We start from the raw sequence: 16824 nt of genomic DNA, 5'->3' as shown, positions 1-16824 counted from the left end.
CATACAGCCAGCTCCCTTCCTGGGTTTTCCCCTGCCTGCCAGTTCCTTCCTGGGATCGTTAAGGGTAGGCCTATCTGCCCTGCAAGCCTGTCCAAGCCCGATAGCTTACCACTCTGCTTGAATCCCCCTCCTATCCCGTCAGGTGCTTCCTATCACTGGTGTGGTAGTCCGGGGGGTCGTGACCTGGCGGGCACCAGGCAGCATAGGCTCCCACTAGGGGTGACCCCATCATCCCTTGCGGGGTGTACTGGTGAAGACCTGTGCTCACTTAGACCCCACGCCTTGGGGTTGCCTTGTGGCTGCGCGCCCCTTGATATTTCGGTTTCCCTTTAAAGTGAATACTGGTAAATTAATTTGCTGCACCCTAGAAAGCAACCCTTTACATGTGAGTTGACTGTCATCAGAGCTGACAATACAGCATCTTTATACAACTAGACCAAGGGCTTGATTCACAAAAGAGTGCTAACTGTTAGCACGGCCGTTTTCGCGCGAATTTTCGCATTGCGCGCGCTTGCGAATTTTCGCGCGAAACGATAACGTTTTCGCGCGCAAACGCGAATTTTCGCGCGGAAATGCTATCGATTTCGCGGTAAAATTCGCGTTTGCGCGCGAAAACGTTATCGTTTCGCGCGAAAATTCGCAATCGCGCGCAATGCGAAAATTCGCGCGAAAACGGCCGTGCTAACAGTTAGGACTTTTTTGTGAATCAAGCCCCAAGTGTCTGGATAGTTTGGCCTAAACCACACATACTCTCTGATCATGTTGTAAAGCTCTTTTTTTTCTCTCTTTCTTTTTTTTATTCCTAGGTATCACCCTGGTTTGTGTTTTTTTTTTTGGGGGGGGGAGGGGGGGTCATTGTTGTGGAGGTATGATCAGAGTCATACGTGCGGTGTTCCAGGTCTTAGCATTTATGTTGCAGTTTGACTCTACTGCTCCCTATGGTCACTAGATGGCACTAGACCAGGCATGGGCAAACTCAGCCCTCCAGCTGTTACGGAACTACAAGTCCCACAATGCATTTGCCTTTATGAGTCATAACTGTGGCTGTCAGACTCCTGCAATGCATTGTGGGACTTGAAGTTCCGTAAAAGCTGGAGGGCCGAGTTTGCCCATGCCTGCACTAGACTGTATGGCAGATTGCCTTTCTGAAATTCATTGCAGCTTATTATTGCCAGCGAAATTGCTACATGATGATGTGTTTCCCTCTTTATTCACTGAAGCTGGCAGGTTCCCTGAGTTTTTCCAGCAGGATGGTGCACCATCACATTATGGGTGTCAGGTCCGAGCATTCCTAGATGAACAGTTTCCTGGAAAGTGGATTGATTGTCGTGGGCCAGTTGAATGGCCTCCAAGGTCTCCCGATCTGACCCCCTTAGACTTTTATCTTTGGGGTCATCTGAAGGCAATTGTCTATGCTGTGAAGATACGAGATGTGCAGCACCTGAAACCACGGATACTGGAAACCTGTGCTAGCATTTCTCCTGCAGTGTTGCTATCAGTGGGAGAAGAGGGTTGCATTGACAATCCAACACAATGGGCAGCACATTGAACACATGTTATTAGTGGTCAGAAACTTGTAAATAACTCATGAAAGAATAAAGTTACGTTAAAACCAAGCACACTATTGTTTTTCTTGATGTGTCTTCCTATTAAAAAAACAAAAGTTGGATTCAAAATGGCCGACTTCAAATTGGCCGCCATGGTCACCACCCATCTCAAAAAGTTTCCCCCCTCACATATACTAATGTGCCACAAACAGAAAGTTAATATCACCAACCATTCCCATTTTATTAAGGTGTATCCATAAAAATAGCCCACCCTGTAGATCACTTTGTTGTGATAAGTAGAGATAAAGTTATTGGCGAATGAATGGGAGGAGCACTGAAATGTGAAAATTGCTCGGATGCATATGGTGAAAATACACTAAAGGCTGAATTGGTTAATTTGTGTTTCATGTATGTTATATGATTCTTATGCAGAGGGCTGTAAAATACAGGCTAGTTTTTTTTTTCAAGATTGATTGATATTTGAACTGCATGATGAAGTTGACAGCAAGGAACTATTTAGGGGTAGAATTAATACTAACCTTATTTAAAATAAATATTTTAGCTTGAACAGTATAATTAAAATATGTAACAAGTATGTATTCTCTGTAAGATCTTGTATGCTTCTTATTTTTGTTAGCTCCAGGAATCTAACAGTGATCGGCAGCTGATTGAGACATCACCGGTCCTGAAGAAACTGACAAAATTTGAAGAAGCAATTGGTACTCCGTTTACCCATATACGGCTTCTGGCTCGAGCTTTCACCTTGAGAACAGTGGGATTTAACCATCTGACCTTGTAAGCAAAGAATCTGATCTCTTTATCTGTCATCTGGCAGAGACATATAGAGCGAATACCTTTCCCTGAGATGAGAGCGGTGAATAATAGTCAGTGCATACACATAAACACATGGAGGGGGCATGCAGAAAATCACAAAATAGGAGAATGGGAAACAGACTTTAAGATATGAAGGCATGCACAGAATTTTCTTTTGTTTAATAATACTGAGGAAAATACCGCAAGTTTGCAGAATGGTTTATTTTAAATAGTTTGATTTTGTACTAGTGCACTATATAGTACAAATGTACTATACTGTACACCTAATATAAACCTGCAATATTATTGTTAATATTATCGTTTTAATTTTATTTAAATATTATGAATGTTTGCAAGTGCCAGACCAATAATTTGCACCTTGTAGTTCCTACTGCAGTGTTGTTTACATTTTAATTTCCCTAGCATATCAATTTATTGCAGTCCAAAACCAATATGGCATTTATATCATTTAATAACCTGTACATGTTTTGGGGATTCCCAGAGGAAGCCTACTCAAAGTAGGATCATATATAATCTCTTTGTAAATAGTCTGTCAAACAATCTAAGTCCCCTCTTCTGTGAGGAAGCAATATAAACCACTCTGCAAATGTACTGTCTGATCTCATTATTTCACTGTGCATGACATCAGTTTTGATCTGTCCAGTGTAATCTAGTGAGGAAAAAGACATGCATTTGATTCCGTAGCTTAGGTGTACTGCAGCCTGCGTGTGGCCAACGGGAGACTGTTTACGTGGAAAGCCAAGTCTAGGCTCTGGTTCCCTGCTCCTGTCTGTGTAGACATTAAGTGGGCTTGTGTGTAAGCTTCTTGCTTAGACTGCTTCCTGCAACAAAGACTTTGAATGTTATAGCGGCATTCTTCTCAGTGGATTAGAACTGGAGATAGTGTCATACAGTTCCTAGCAACCTGCTAGGTAGCAGTTAGGGCTCACATTACAAATGCTTTTCTAAGCTCCAACCATTTGAAAAGTGCTTTACTAATGTAATGCTATGTGTGTATTCTCACTTGGACGATGCAACTTTTTTTTTTTACTCACACACAGTATTATTTGAACTCACACACAGTATTACATCAGCAAAGCACTTTCAAATCGCTGGTGCTTAGAAAAACGAGTGTAGTGTGAACCAGCTCTTATTTGTAAAAGTAGGAATTTGGCTGGTTGCTCTGGGCAGTTATCTTTTCTTTCAGTTTTTTTCCAGTTTTTTCAGAGACCAACACTTGCATTTTCTAAAATTGGATTAGGAGGCGCCCGGGTTAAAAGGATATACTATATTTCTACAAAAAGTAGTTATGTACGATACTTGTCAGAAATTAGACATATCGAGAATTGTCCTACCATATAGATGTCCCATAGTGGAAGACAAAGGATGGTAGGATATGAAGATAAAAAAGGTCAGGTTTATTGGTGCACTTAGACAACGCGTTTCACGGCTAGAACCGCTTCCTCAGGTCAATACCAGTGCCTTTAGACACAAATGGCGGAGCTCAGAGTGACAATCAGAATATAATCATAAAACATAAAAGTAATATCTACACATAAATGACTAACTCTAATATAGCTATGACCATTTACTTTAGGTCAAAATGCAAAAACTCGTCTAAAATAGTAGTAAAACATGTAGTGGTCACATACTATAATCTAGTCTAAAGTTTTTAAGAATATATATAAAAATCTGCATAAAAACATATAAAACATATACATAATGTATATTTCAGACATCTTTGATAGACATAATTGTGGACAAAAATGCTGTTTGAGTCAGGTGACAGCTGTCCCCCATATCTACATATCCGTACATATAGGCCTCAATTCACTAAGCTTTATCAAACACTTTATCAAATGTTTGATAATTTACCTCATGGGTAAAGTCTAATTTTGAATTCACTAACGTGTTATATATTTATAGAATGTTTTATCGATAAAACGTTCAATAAATCTATAACACGTTAGTGAATTAAAAACTAGATTTTACCCATGAGGTAAATTATCAAAAGTTTGATAAAGTGTTTGATAAAGCTTAGTGAATTGAAGCCATAGAGTTCATCTACATAGAGTTCATCTATATAGTGCATGTGTATCTACAGATAGCACAAATCTGTATCTCCTATATACATCTATATCTCCTATGTACATCTATATGGGACAGTCCTCACTTTTAGAGGTGTGGGCCGTGGGGTGCTGTGTCTGTTCCCTTAAGTTTGTAATGTTGCAGAAGATATGGAAATGGTTTGTATGTGTATCAGGCGATTCCAAATGTACCTGATAGGGAAGCTGGTTAATGTTAGGGTTAGGAGTTTGTTTAGCCTTTAGATAATGGTGTGCCTATGGCTGTATTAGAGGCTGGCGGGTGTAAAGCGGCGGTAGGGAAATTGCTTACAATTATCTTTGCAGCTACATGGGGAGTTGCAGAGACTAGCGGCGGCCGGCGAGGAGCTCTGGGGGTCTCCTTATTAAAAGAGACCCCCCAGATACAGCGGTGATGACGTGCATTAGCATGTTTAGACCTGCTTTCTGCAGGTCTAAGCTAACGCTCATATCTGCCGGGAAGCATCGCTTCCAGGAGGCATGCAAAGTGCAATAGGATAGGGTGTAAGGAACTTGCTGGGCGATAATATCGCCCAAGCGAGTTTTTTTAATACCCTGCGAGGGCTAAGTGCAATTGGATCAGGTGACTTTATTGTCGCCTGATTATCGAACTCACCAGTGTTTAACGCTGGCAAGTCTGACAATTGCATCAGGCCCATTGTATCATAATTTTTTTATCCGCTTCAGTGTCACTTTATGGCTTGATGGGACAACAGCGCCCATATGCTTCACTTTTTAGGAAATCACTCCATTAAGTTGATAAAGTCCTGTTGAAATTTTGAGGTGGTTTTTTGTTCACTTTTTAGTTGAAAAGTAGGCCTGTAAGATAATGTCCTACATAGGAATAAACAGTATTATATATAAAAGTTAAATAAAATAGAATTCCACTTTAAAGCCACCTCAGTTCCCACAGTGAAATCTTTAAAGTGACTCTGTAACAAAAATTACAACGTTTTTTCTACCATCCTACAAGTTCCTAAACCTATTCTAATGTGATCTGGCTTGCTGCAGCTCTTTCTACTATAACCATCTCTGTAATAAATCAATGTATCTTTCCCCTGTCAGACTTGTCGGCTGTGTCTGGAAGGCTGCCAAGTTCTTCAGTGTTGAACTGTTCCTCTATGCACACTCCAGTGTGTGTTTTATTTACATAAGCCAGCAGCTTCTCTGCTATCTTATCAGTAATAGAAGAGAGCTGGATAAAAATCCTCCTCTGGAGGCTGTGAAAGGAGCTGGTCTGTCACATACTAAGGAATTAACTACATAGGCAGAGCTGTCTGCAGGAAGCCTGTAATGTTCAGTGCATGAGAGAAGCTGGGGAAAGAAGGTAAACACACACAAGTGATCTCTTGAGATTCAGAAGTAAGGCTGTATACAGCCTGCTTGTGTATGGATGTATTTTCTATGTGTGGACATGCTGTACATCAACCTACTTCCTGTTTTGGTGGCCATTTTGTTTGTTTATAAACAAACTTTTTAAAACAGTTTTTGACTACTTTTAATGCGGCGGGGAGCGGTGAAATTGTGACAGAGGGTAATAGGAGATGTCCCCTAACGCACTGGTATGTTTACTTTTGTGCGATTTTAACAATACAGATTCTCTTTAACAGATTTCACTGTGTCATCCGTATCACCTCTATGCGGATGACACCCAAATCTATCTCTCAGCTCCTGACCTGTCCTCACTACTATCCAGAGTCCCCGACTGTCTACGTGCCATTTCTGCATTCATGTCCTCCCGCTTCCTCAAACTCAACATGACTAAAACGGAAATTGTGATTTTTCCACCATTGCTATCGACACCCCCACCAATTGCAACCATAACGGTAGACAACACCCCAATAACCTCAACCACTAAGGCCCGCTGCTTGGGGGTTATACTTGACTCAGAGCTCTCCTTTAAACCTCACATTGCCTCTTTAACCACCACCTGCTATTTCCAGCTCAAAAATATATTCCGTATCCGTCCCTTCCTCACACAAGAGGCCACCAAAATGCTTGTTCATGCCTTAATCATCTCCCGCCTAGACTACTGCAACACCCTGCTCTGTGGCCTACCAAAAAACAGGCTAGCTCCTCTCCAATCCCTTCTAAATGCAGCGGCCCGCCTCATTCACCTTTCCACACGCTCTTCCGATGCAGCCCCACTGTGCCGTTCTCTCCACTGGTTACCCATTACCCAGAGGATCCAGTTCAAACTCCTGACTCTAACATACAAAGCCCTCCACGAGTTGTCTCCTCCATACATCTCCTCACTAATCTCAAGATATTGTCCCTCCCGCAACCTTCGCTCCTCCCAAGAAATTCTCCTGGCCTCTAAGCTGATCACCTCCTCTCATGCTCGCATCCAGGACTTTACACGAGCATCAGCCCTTATCTGGAACTCTCTTCCACAGCCTGTACGTCATGCTCCAAACCTGGACATCTTCAAACGCACTCTTAAAACACACCTTTTCAGACAAGCTTATAACATTCTATAGCCCTTTATTTACTTATTTGTCACAATGTAATCAGAGGCAAAGAATCACTGCCTCATCCATCCTCCACCCCCTTACCTAGTATGTCCCCCACTACCCATTAGATTGTAAGCTCGCAAGGGCAGGGTCATCCTCCTAATGTTTACTGTTTTTGTAACAATATTTGTGCTGCTTGGAACTCTGCTGTATATTTGTTAGTTGTATCTATGTTCCCCTTGTCGTCTTATTGTGCTTTGTAAAGCGCTGCGGAATATGTTGGCGCTATATAAATAAAAAATAATAATAATAATAATAACAGATTATGTTCAGGAAAAATAGCAGTAAGTAGAGAATTAACATTACATAGTTACATAGTTATTTTGGTTGAAAAAAGACATACGTCCATCGAGTTCAACCAGTACAAAGTACAACTCCAGCCCGTCCCCCACATACCCCTGTTGATCCAGAGGAAGGCGAAAAAACCCCCACAAGGCATGGTCCAATTAGCCCCAAAAGGGAAAAATTCCTTCCCGACTCCAGATGGCAATCAAATAAAATCCCTGGATCAACTTCATTAGGCATTACCTAGTAATTGTAGCCATGGATGTCTTTCAACGCAAGGAAAGCATCTAAGCCCCCTTTAAATGCAGGTATAGAGTTTGCCATAACGACTTTCTGTGGCAATGCATTCCACATCTTAATCACTCTTACTGTAAAGAACCCTTTCCTAAATAAATGGCTAAAACGTTTTTCCTCCATGCGCAGATCATGTCCTCTAGTCCTTTGAGAAGGCCTAGGTACAAAAAGCTCATCCGCCAAGCTATTATATTGCCCTCTGATGTATTTATACATGTTAATTAGATCTCCTCTAAGGCGTTTTTTCTCTAGACTAAATAAACCCAATTTATCTAACCTTTCTTGGTAAGCGAGACCTTCCATCCCACGTATCAATTTTGTTGCTCGTCTCTGCACCTGCTCTAAAACTGCAATATCTTTTTTGTAATGAGGTGCCCAGAACTGAATTCCATATTCCAGATGTGGCCTTACTAGAGAGTTAAACAGGGACAATATTATGCTAGCATCTCGAGTTTTTATTTCCCTTTTAATGCATCCCAAAATGTTGTTAGTTTTAGCTGCAGCGGCTTGGCATTGAGTACGATTATTTAACTTGTTTCGATGAGTACTCCTAAGTCCTTCTCCAAGTTTGATGTCCCCAACTGTATCCCATTTATTTTGTATGGTGCTAGACCATTGGTACGACCAAAATGCATGACTTTACATTTTTCAACATTGAATTTCATCTGCCATTTATGTGCCCAATATAGCCACCCTATCCAGATCCTGTTGCAATATGACACTATCTTCCTGAGAATTGATGATTCTGCACAATTTTATATCATCTGCAAAAATTGCAACATTGCTCACTACTACTAGGTCATTAATAAATAAATTGAAGAGCACTGGACCCAGTACAGACCCCTGTGAGACCTCACTGCTAACAGTCTCCCATTTTGAGTACGATCCATTGACCACAACTCTTTGTTTTCTGTCCATTAGCCAGTTCCCTATCCATGCACACAGACTCTTCCCCAGTCCTTGCATCCTCAACTTTTGCACCAGACTTTTGTGGGGAACAGTGTCGAAGGCCTTTGCAAAGTCCAAGTATATCACATCTACAGCATTCCCAATATCCATATTTGCATTCACTACCTCATAAAAGCTGAGCATGTTAGTCAAACAGGACCTGTCTTTAGTAAAACCATGTTGATGCTGAGAAATAAGATTATTTGCTACTATGAAGTCATGTATAGTATCTCTTAGTAACCCCTCAAATAGTTTGCATACAACTGATGTTAAGCTTACAGGTCTATAATTTCCTGGATCTGATTTTTTGCCCTTGTTAAATAATGGGAAAACGTGGGCTGTACGCCAATCCACTGGGACTCTGCCAGTTGAAAGGGAGTCACAAAAGATAAGATAAAGGGGTTTATCTATAACTGAACTTAATTCCCTTAGGACCCGAGGATGCATGCCATCCGGGCCAGGTGCCTTGCCTATTTTTAATTTATTTAGTCTTGCCTTCACTTCTTCCTGCGTTAAGTATTTAATATTACAGTTAGAAGATTGAGACTCTTCTGCCTCTGTAATTTGCAACAGTGCTGTTTCCTTTGTGAAGACAGAAGCAAAGAAAGCATTTAATAACTCTGCCTTACCTTGGTCATCCATCATTGAGTTCCCACCCTCATCCTTTAGGAGTCCTATACAGTCAACCTTTCTTTTTTTAGAGTTGATGTACTTGTAAAACCTTTTTGGGTTAGATTTGATATCCCTAGCGATTTGATTTTCAGCTTCGATCTTTGCCAGCCTAATTTCTTTTTTACAATTTTTATTGCACTCCTTATAATTGCTTAGTGCAGCCTCGGTCCCCTCCTGTTTTAGGACCTTATAGGCATTCTTTTTCCTCTTCATTTTATCCCTAACCTTTCTATTCATCCATAGAGGCCTTTTTTTATTCCTAGACATTTTGTTTCCATATGGGATATACATACTACAATATTGATTGAGAATAAGTTTAAAAGCTTGCCATTTCCCTTCAGTGTCCTCCCCTTGTAGTACATTATCCCAGTTCACCAAACTTAGTGCCTGCCTAATTTGATTGAACTTTGCTTTTCTAAAATTCATAGTTTTAGTGGTCTCGCTGCCCCGTGGCCTATCAGTCACCAGATCAAACGTTATCATGTTGTGATCACTATTTCCCAAATGTTCTTGTACCTGCACATTTGATACATTATCTGGTCTATTAGAAATGATCCGATCCAGTAACGCATTCCCCCTAGTTGGTTCCGTTACCATTTGAGTCAAGTAATTGTCCTGTAGTGCTGCCAGAAATCTGCTGCTTTTACCAGAATGGGTAGCCTCAATACCCCAGTCAATGTCTGGAAAGTTGAAGTCGCCCATAACTATGACCTCATTTTTACTTGCAGCTTTTTCAATCTGCTGTAGTAATCGCAGTTCTGCAGCTTCATTAATATGAGGTGGTCTATAGCATACCCCAATAAGCAATTGGCAACTTTTATTTCCACCATGAATATTTACCCAAACGGACTCCACATCTTCGCAATCTTCCTCCATCTCATCGTTGAGGACAGCTGTAAAAGAATTCTTAACAAAGAGACAAACCCCTCCACCTTTTTTCCCTGTTCTATCCCTCCTAAACACATTGTATCCTTTTAAATTAGCTATCCAGTCATGGCTTTCATCCATCCATGTCTCGGTGGTTCCCACAATGTTATAGCCTTTGTCATTCAGAATGAACTCTAGTTTGTCAATTTCATTTGCAAGGCTCCGAGCATTGGTTACCATGCACTTTATATTTTGACCACCACATTTACCAATTTTGTTTACATGAAATGGGCTACTTGAGGCTTTACCAACCTCCTTAATCTTTACACTGTCCCCACCCCCCTCTCCACCCCCCATAATGTTAGGCTCCCACTGTCTTTTTACCTTATCTTGTCTACATATTGAGACTTTATCCTCCCGCCTCCGCCCAGATCCTAGTTTAAAATTTCCTCGAACCGTTTAGCCATCTTCTCCCCCAATGCAGCTGCACCGTCCCCATTAAGGTGCAGCCCATCCCTGCTGTAGAACCTGTAGCCGACTGCAAAGTCTGCCCAATTCTCCAGGAACCCAAACCCTTCCTTCCTACACCAATTTCTCAGCCATTTATTTAACTCCCTAAGCTCCCTCTGTCTCTCAGATGTAGCACGTGGCACTGGCAGTATTTCAGAGAACACCACCTTGGAGGTCCTTGCTTTAAGTTTATCTCCAAGTACCTGAAAATCATTTTTGAGGACCTTCCATCTCCCACTAACTTTGTAATTGGTGCCAATGTGTACCATGACAGCTGGGTCTTCCCCAGCCCCACCCAATAATCTGTCAATTCTTTCCGCTACATGCCGAACCCAAGCACCCGGGAGGCAACAGACTGTACGGCATTCACGGTTTCTTCTACAGATTACCCCATCTGTGCGCCTAATAATTGAATCCCCTACCACCAGTACCTGTCTAGCCTTAGCTGCACTCCTATTCCCTTTCTCGTTACAGCAGTCTGCCCCTTGGTTGCTAAGGAGCACATCCTGCTGCAGCATTGCTACTCCAGAATCATCCTCTCCAATATTACGCAAACATGCATACTTATTAGTGAGGGACAACTCGGGACTAGCCTCCATGCCACTTTTTCCCCTACCCCTTCTAACTGTGACCCAACTAGCGGCTACATCTGCTTCTTGCTCCGGCTTTACTCCACTCACCTCATCTTCACCGGTTCCATCCAGTGTCTGGATCGTGAGATCCAAGCTGTGTGTTAACCAGCTACTTCCATCCATCTATGTTAAAAAATCGTACTCAATGCCAAGCAGCTGCAGCTAAAGCTAACAAAATTTTGGGATGCATTAAAAGGGAAATAAAAACTCGAGATGCTAGCATAATATTGCCCCTGTTTAACTCTCTAGTAAGGCCACATCTGGAATATGGAATTCAGCTCTGGGCACCACATTACAAAAAAGATATTGCAGTTTTAGAGCAGGTGCAGAGACGAGCAACAAAATTGATGCGTGGGATGGAAGGTCTCACTTATCAAGAAAGGTTAGATAAACTGGGTTTATTTAGTCTAGAGAAAAGACGCCTTAGAGGGGATCTAATTAACATGTATAAATACATCAGAGGGCAATATAATACCTTGGCGGGTGAGCTTTTTGTCCCTAGGCCTTCCTAAAGGACTAGAGGACATGATCTGCGCATGGAGGAAAAACGTTTTAGCCATTTATTTAGGAAAGGGTTCTTTACAGTAAGAGTGATTAAGATGTGGAATGCATTGCCACAGGAAGTCGTTATGGCAAACTCTATACCTGCATTTAAAGGTGGCTTAGATGCTTTCCTTGCGTTGAAAGACATCCATGGCTACAATTACTAGGTAATGCCTAATGATGTTGATCCAGGGATTTTATCTGATTGCCATCTGGAGTCGGGAAGGAATTTTTCCCTTTAGGGGCTAATTGGACCATGCCTTGTAAGGGTTTTTTCGCCTTCCTCTGGATCAACAGGGATATGTGAGGGAGCAGGCTGGTGTTGTACTTTATACTGGTTGAACTCGATGGACGTATGTCTTTTTTCAACCAAAATAACTATGTAACTATGTAAAGAGCAGCCATCCTGAGAATAATGAAGGTCGTATCTGACACTGCAATTTTCCAGGAATTATATCTGAGTTAGCTGTTATGTTCATGTTTGCTATAACTTACACCAGTCATTTTACTTATATGGATTGTGGAACGTTCAGCTCTTTATAATCATCAGTAGGTAGTAGAAAAGAACATTCAGATTACAGTGTGACACTTATTTATAAATTACTAGCGATGTAATAACATTGTGTCAGTCATAAACCGCTATATATAAACAATCACAAATACATATACACGCATATGAGCTTACGTAGATGAGCCGACCTTATTACGCTCAAATTCTAGTTGTAAAGTGTCTGTGGAATGGGCGCGGGCCATCTGTGCAGCGAGCATGTTGGAGGCGTACTAGAAAGCATAGCTACCTCTCCTTGCTCCAGATTCCATCCTTACATGTCCCGGCAGCTTCTGAACTGGCCACTAGAGCACCAGGCTCACTGTGATCGCAGGACAGTGGGCTTGGAGCTCTAGCTGCCAGATCAGAAGCGGCCGGTAAGATACGATGATGCAAGGAGAGGTAGCTATACTAATGCAGCCGTGCTCAAACGCACACTCTGCATATATAAAGGGCTTTATGACTGACACAATATTATTACAAGGTTAGTAATTTAATTATTTACAAATAACTGTCACAACATTGTGTCAGTCGTAAAGGGCTGTATACACACAGACCATATATCACCACAGGTGAGCCGACTGTTCTACACCCAAACTTTGGGTGTAAGGTGTGTGTGTGTGGGTTTGGTCAGCTTGTCTGTGGGTGATATACTATGTGCAGGACCCACAATGCAGAGCATGTGTTGGAAGTGCACTGGAAAGTAAAGCAACAACCAGTCAAAATACATACAGTATATGCACTAATAAGACTGTGAGAAAATATGCAAATTACAGAGCTAGAAAAGTTATTGTTAGGTATCCTCCAAAACTTGGAGGATTAAAAATGAAGCAAACACAACTAATTAAACCATAGGAAACCGGAAATGAACAATTGGGCCCAGGAAACATACGTAAGTTCATGGTAACAGAAATAAATGGCCATTAGCAGTAGACACTCTTTTTGGATTTGATGTATGCAGGCCATCAAACCTCGTATTAGTAGAGGAAATGGCATGGGCAACCGGTCTGTCTCCATTAACAGGTCCACTCTATTTTCAGCGAGAAGGAGTATCGCATTTTTCCAGTTGAATGCAATCACCCACTTGGCAGACAGTAGGCAACTATAATGTAACATTTTTAAAGCACCGGGCATTTCAAGTGCAGGAGCATATAAAAGAGCCTGAGCTGGGGAGCATGAAACAGAGACTGAGGTTGCCTGTTTACATACACCACAAACCTTCAACCAAAACCTTGCAGCCACCCCACATTCCCAGAAGATAAAGTGAGCAGGAATTTAAAACAAAAAGCTGCAGCATTATAATAAGAAATGTGAATCTTTGGCATCCCCAAAACTTCCCCACTTCCAGTAAAATGAATGTCAATGGCACCTGTGCAAACTGTGGCCTTAGAATTCATTGGTAAGCCTGCTTTATGAAACTGCTGTCTTCTATACAGCTTTAGACATCCACTTGTTATCTGTGACTTTTAATAGTAAAGTCTGTTCTGACCTCATTTTTTCTGCACTAGCAATGCTCATCCAGTGCCAGGTATTTTACATAATGTTATAATTTTATAGAAAGAGACAGGTAGTCTGTCCTTGATTCTTTCTTTTTTTTTCCAGCGTGATTTAGTCCACAGGGGTGAAGAAAAAAAGGCTTAACAATCGTGTTTTCTCTAAGAGGTTGAAGCAGTTAATGAACAACATTTGTCTCTGTAAATGTAACTTAAAGAAAACGTGTCTATGACTCTTTATTTTAATTTGTTATTGCTTGAGTGAATATTGATCTCTACATCAGTGTTTGTTTCCTCTCTCTCCTCCAGAGGCCACAACCAGAGGATGGAATTCCTGGGTGACTCTATAATGCAGCTGGTAGCCACTGAATATTTATTCATACATTTCCCCGGTCATCACGAGGGCCACTTAACGGTGAGAACCACATAAATCAAGCTCCGAGCAGGCCGGTTTCACAGGCGAAGCTGGGCATTTAGTGAATTATTCTGCCTTTGATAAATAACTAGGTAACTCCATCTCCATGGCTCCTAGCAGGAGACTTGTGAGATTTTAAAAAATATGTTGCAGTGGCATGGTACGCTGATTTATGAGCTCTGGGTTTCATGCAGTCTTTGTTTCTTCAGCTTCTTCAATCAATAATGTAATCAGTGATAAGCTTGGTATGCTCATAGTGGCACCAGTGCTTGTTTCACAAATAGAACTATTAAGATTCTTTGTGTAACTGATTTCTACAAGGGTTGCAGGCTTTTGCATGCTGCTAACATAATGAAAGTTTCTGATTGTAAGCATTAGCGTTAATAAGTGTTGTTTTTGTTTGTTTTTGTTTTTATTAAGACTAAGAGATATGGGGCTCGATTCACAAAGCGGTGCAAAGTGTTTGCACGCTGGTGAAAAGGCCCTTATCACGCCTAAACTCACTTTAGGCATGATAAGAAGAAACTCGCGCGAAGTAACCGCGCGTACGCGCGCAGCACCCGGAAGCGAAGCTCCCATTAAGCCCTATGGGACTTTGCGCGCGCTCACGCGCGGTAACTTCGCGCGAAGAGCAGGAAAAAGCGGTGATAACTCAGTGGTGAAAAGGTCATCACGCTCGCTTAAAGTCTTTTAGGCGTGATAACTGGGTTATCACCGCTTTGTGAATCAAGCCCATGGTGCGATGTCTTTACTCTAGTCGTGGGTGTTATTTGTGGTATCATCATAGAGCACCAGGAGTCATTTCATCCATCTATCTTCTTTAAAGTTGGGATAATAATTTTATGGTTGGGTTGATTCTATGTAAAGCACCTGGTTGTCAGAGCCCAGCATATACTGTCACCAGGTTTCATTGTTGTTTTCTATTATGCCTTGCTGCCAGAAACAGCTTAGCTTTTCATAATGACCCTTTTACTTCTGGTAGCACATACACTGCTGTGTTTTGTGTGTGTATATTGTTTTGAAAGTATTCCAAACTGTGTATTTTCCCAGTTGCAATATGGTATATAATTAGATTCTGTTGGATTTTTTGTGACTTGATTTAAAGGACTTCCGAGGCCAAATTTAGAAAAAAAATGAAAAAAGTTAGATACCTGCATCAGTTTGGAGGGCACGGAGGACGCCATCCGCGCCCTCCATGCCGTTCTGCCGGGTCTCCGCCGCTCAATAGCCCCCCGAACGGCTCCCGACCGCACGGGCCGGGTCGGGCTCTCCTGCCTGTACAAAGATGGCTGCCGGAGCTGCCCGCGGCTGCGCAGTCCGCATAGCCGCAAGTGCGGCTGCGCAGCTCTAGGGCCAACCCCCCGATCCATGTAACAAGCTGTTTCCTGTACCGTGGATAGGGGGGTTGGCCCTAGAGCTGCGCAGCCATGGCCAGCTCCGGTCGGCCATCTTTATGCAGGCAGGAGAGCCCGGCCTGTGCGGTCGGGCTCCGTTCGGGGGGCTATTGAGCGGTGGGGACCCGGCGGAACGGGACGGAGGGCGAGAACGGCGTCCTCCGTGCCTTCCAAACTGATGCAGGTATCTAACTTTTTTCATTTTTTTTTTCTAAATTTGGCCTCGGAAGTCCTTTAACCTCCTTGGCGGTATGAAAAATACCGCCAGGAGGGAGCGCAGCAGTTTTTTTTTAATTTTTTTTTTTTTAATCATGTAGCGAGCCGAGGGCTCGCTACATGATAGCCGCTGCTGAGCGGCATCCCCCCGCCCGCTTCGATCGCCTTCGGCGATCTCCGATCAGGAAATCCCGTTCATAGAACGGGATTTCCTGGAGGGCTTCCCCCGTCGCCATGGCGACGGGGCGGGATGACGTCACCGACGTCACTGACGTCGGGACGTCATTGGGAGTCCCGGGCCACCCCTCGGCGCTGCCTGGCACTGATTGGCCAGGCAGCGCTGGGGGGGGGGCCGCGCGCCGCAGCAGATAGCGGCGATCGGGCGGGGGCCGGCGGCGATCAGAGTGCTGGCGCAGCTAGCAAAGTGCTAGCTGCGTCCAGCAAAAAAAAAATTAGGAAAATCGGCCCAGCAGGGCCTGAGCGGCACCCTCCGGCGGCTTACCCCGTGTCCAGCACGGGGTTACCGCTAAGGAGGTTAAACAACCAACATAAACCTATAAAGGACCAAAATAATTTTGATTGTGACATAAAATGTAAAGCCCTAGTTCACTCGCCCAGGTACATGGGGACTATGCCATTACTCATACAATTTTCATATTTGATTCAGCTGGTGCATAGAATTTCCCATTGAAAAAATGATTCAAATGAGCCAGATAACTGTATTAAGTATAGAGCTGCCAGCAGAGTGGGAGTTTCTTTCCCACCTCTGACTGGATTTGCATGAGGAGAAAAAGAAAATTGAGGCACTGTGATAGCAAATGAGGTACCTTTTAATCCACGGTGTGACAGACAGCAGGGTACACAGTGGGAGTGAGGGGATGCCTGACAGCTGTTTCGCTAAGAAAGCTTCTTCAGAGGCAAATATAACCTTATATTTGCCTCTGAAGAAGCTTTCTTAGCGAAACAGCTGTCAGGCATCCCCTCACTCCCACTGTGTACCCTGCTGTCTGTCACACCGTGGATTAAAAGG

The 16824-nt window shown here is 42.7% G+C and overlaps 1 protein-coding gene across 1 annotated transcript in view; it reads left to right on the top strand.

Moving 5' to 3' along the window:
* Nucleotides 1-16824, top strand: part of DROSHA (drosha ribonuclease III) — a 417719-nt gene that overhangs the window by 343893 nt on the left and 57002 nt on the right. Inside the window, exons 25-26 of the mRNA XM_068236738.1 lie at nucleotides 2185-2342; nucleotides 14079-14184. Of these exons, the coding sequence (XP_068092839.1) occupies nucleotides 2185-2342; nucleotides 14079-14184 (264 nt within the window). The remainder of the gene's footprint in view (nucleotides 1-2184; nucleotides 2343-14078; nucleotides 14185-16824) is intronic.

This window comes from Hyperolius riggenbachi, chromosome 5, assembly GCF_040937935.1.
Source record: "Hyperolius riggenbachi isolate aHypRig1 chromosome 5, aHypRig1.pri, whole genome shotgun sequence".
Taxonomy (NCBI): domain Eukaryota; kingdom Metazoa; phylum Chordata; class Amphibia; order Anura; family Hyperoliidae; genus Hyperolius; species Hyperolius riggenbachi.
Note: the sequence above shows the minus strand (reverse complement) of the source record. Positions and strands in the feature narration are given on the sequence as shown.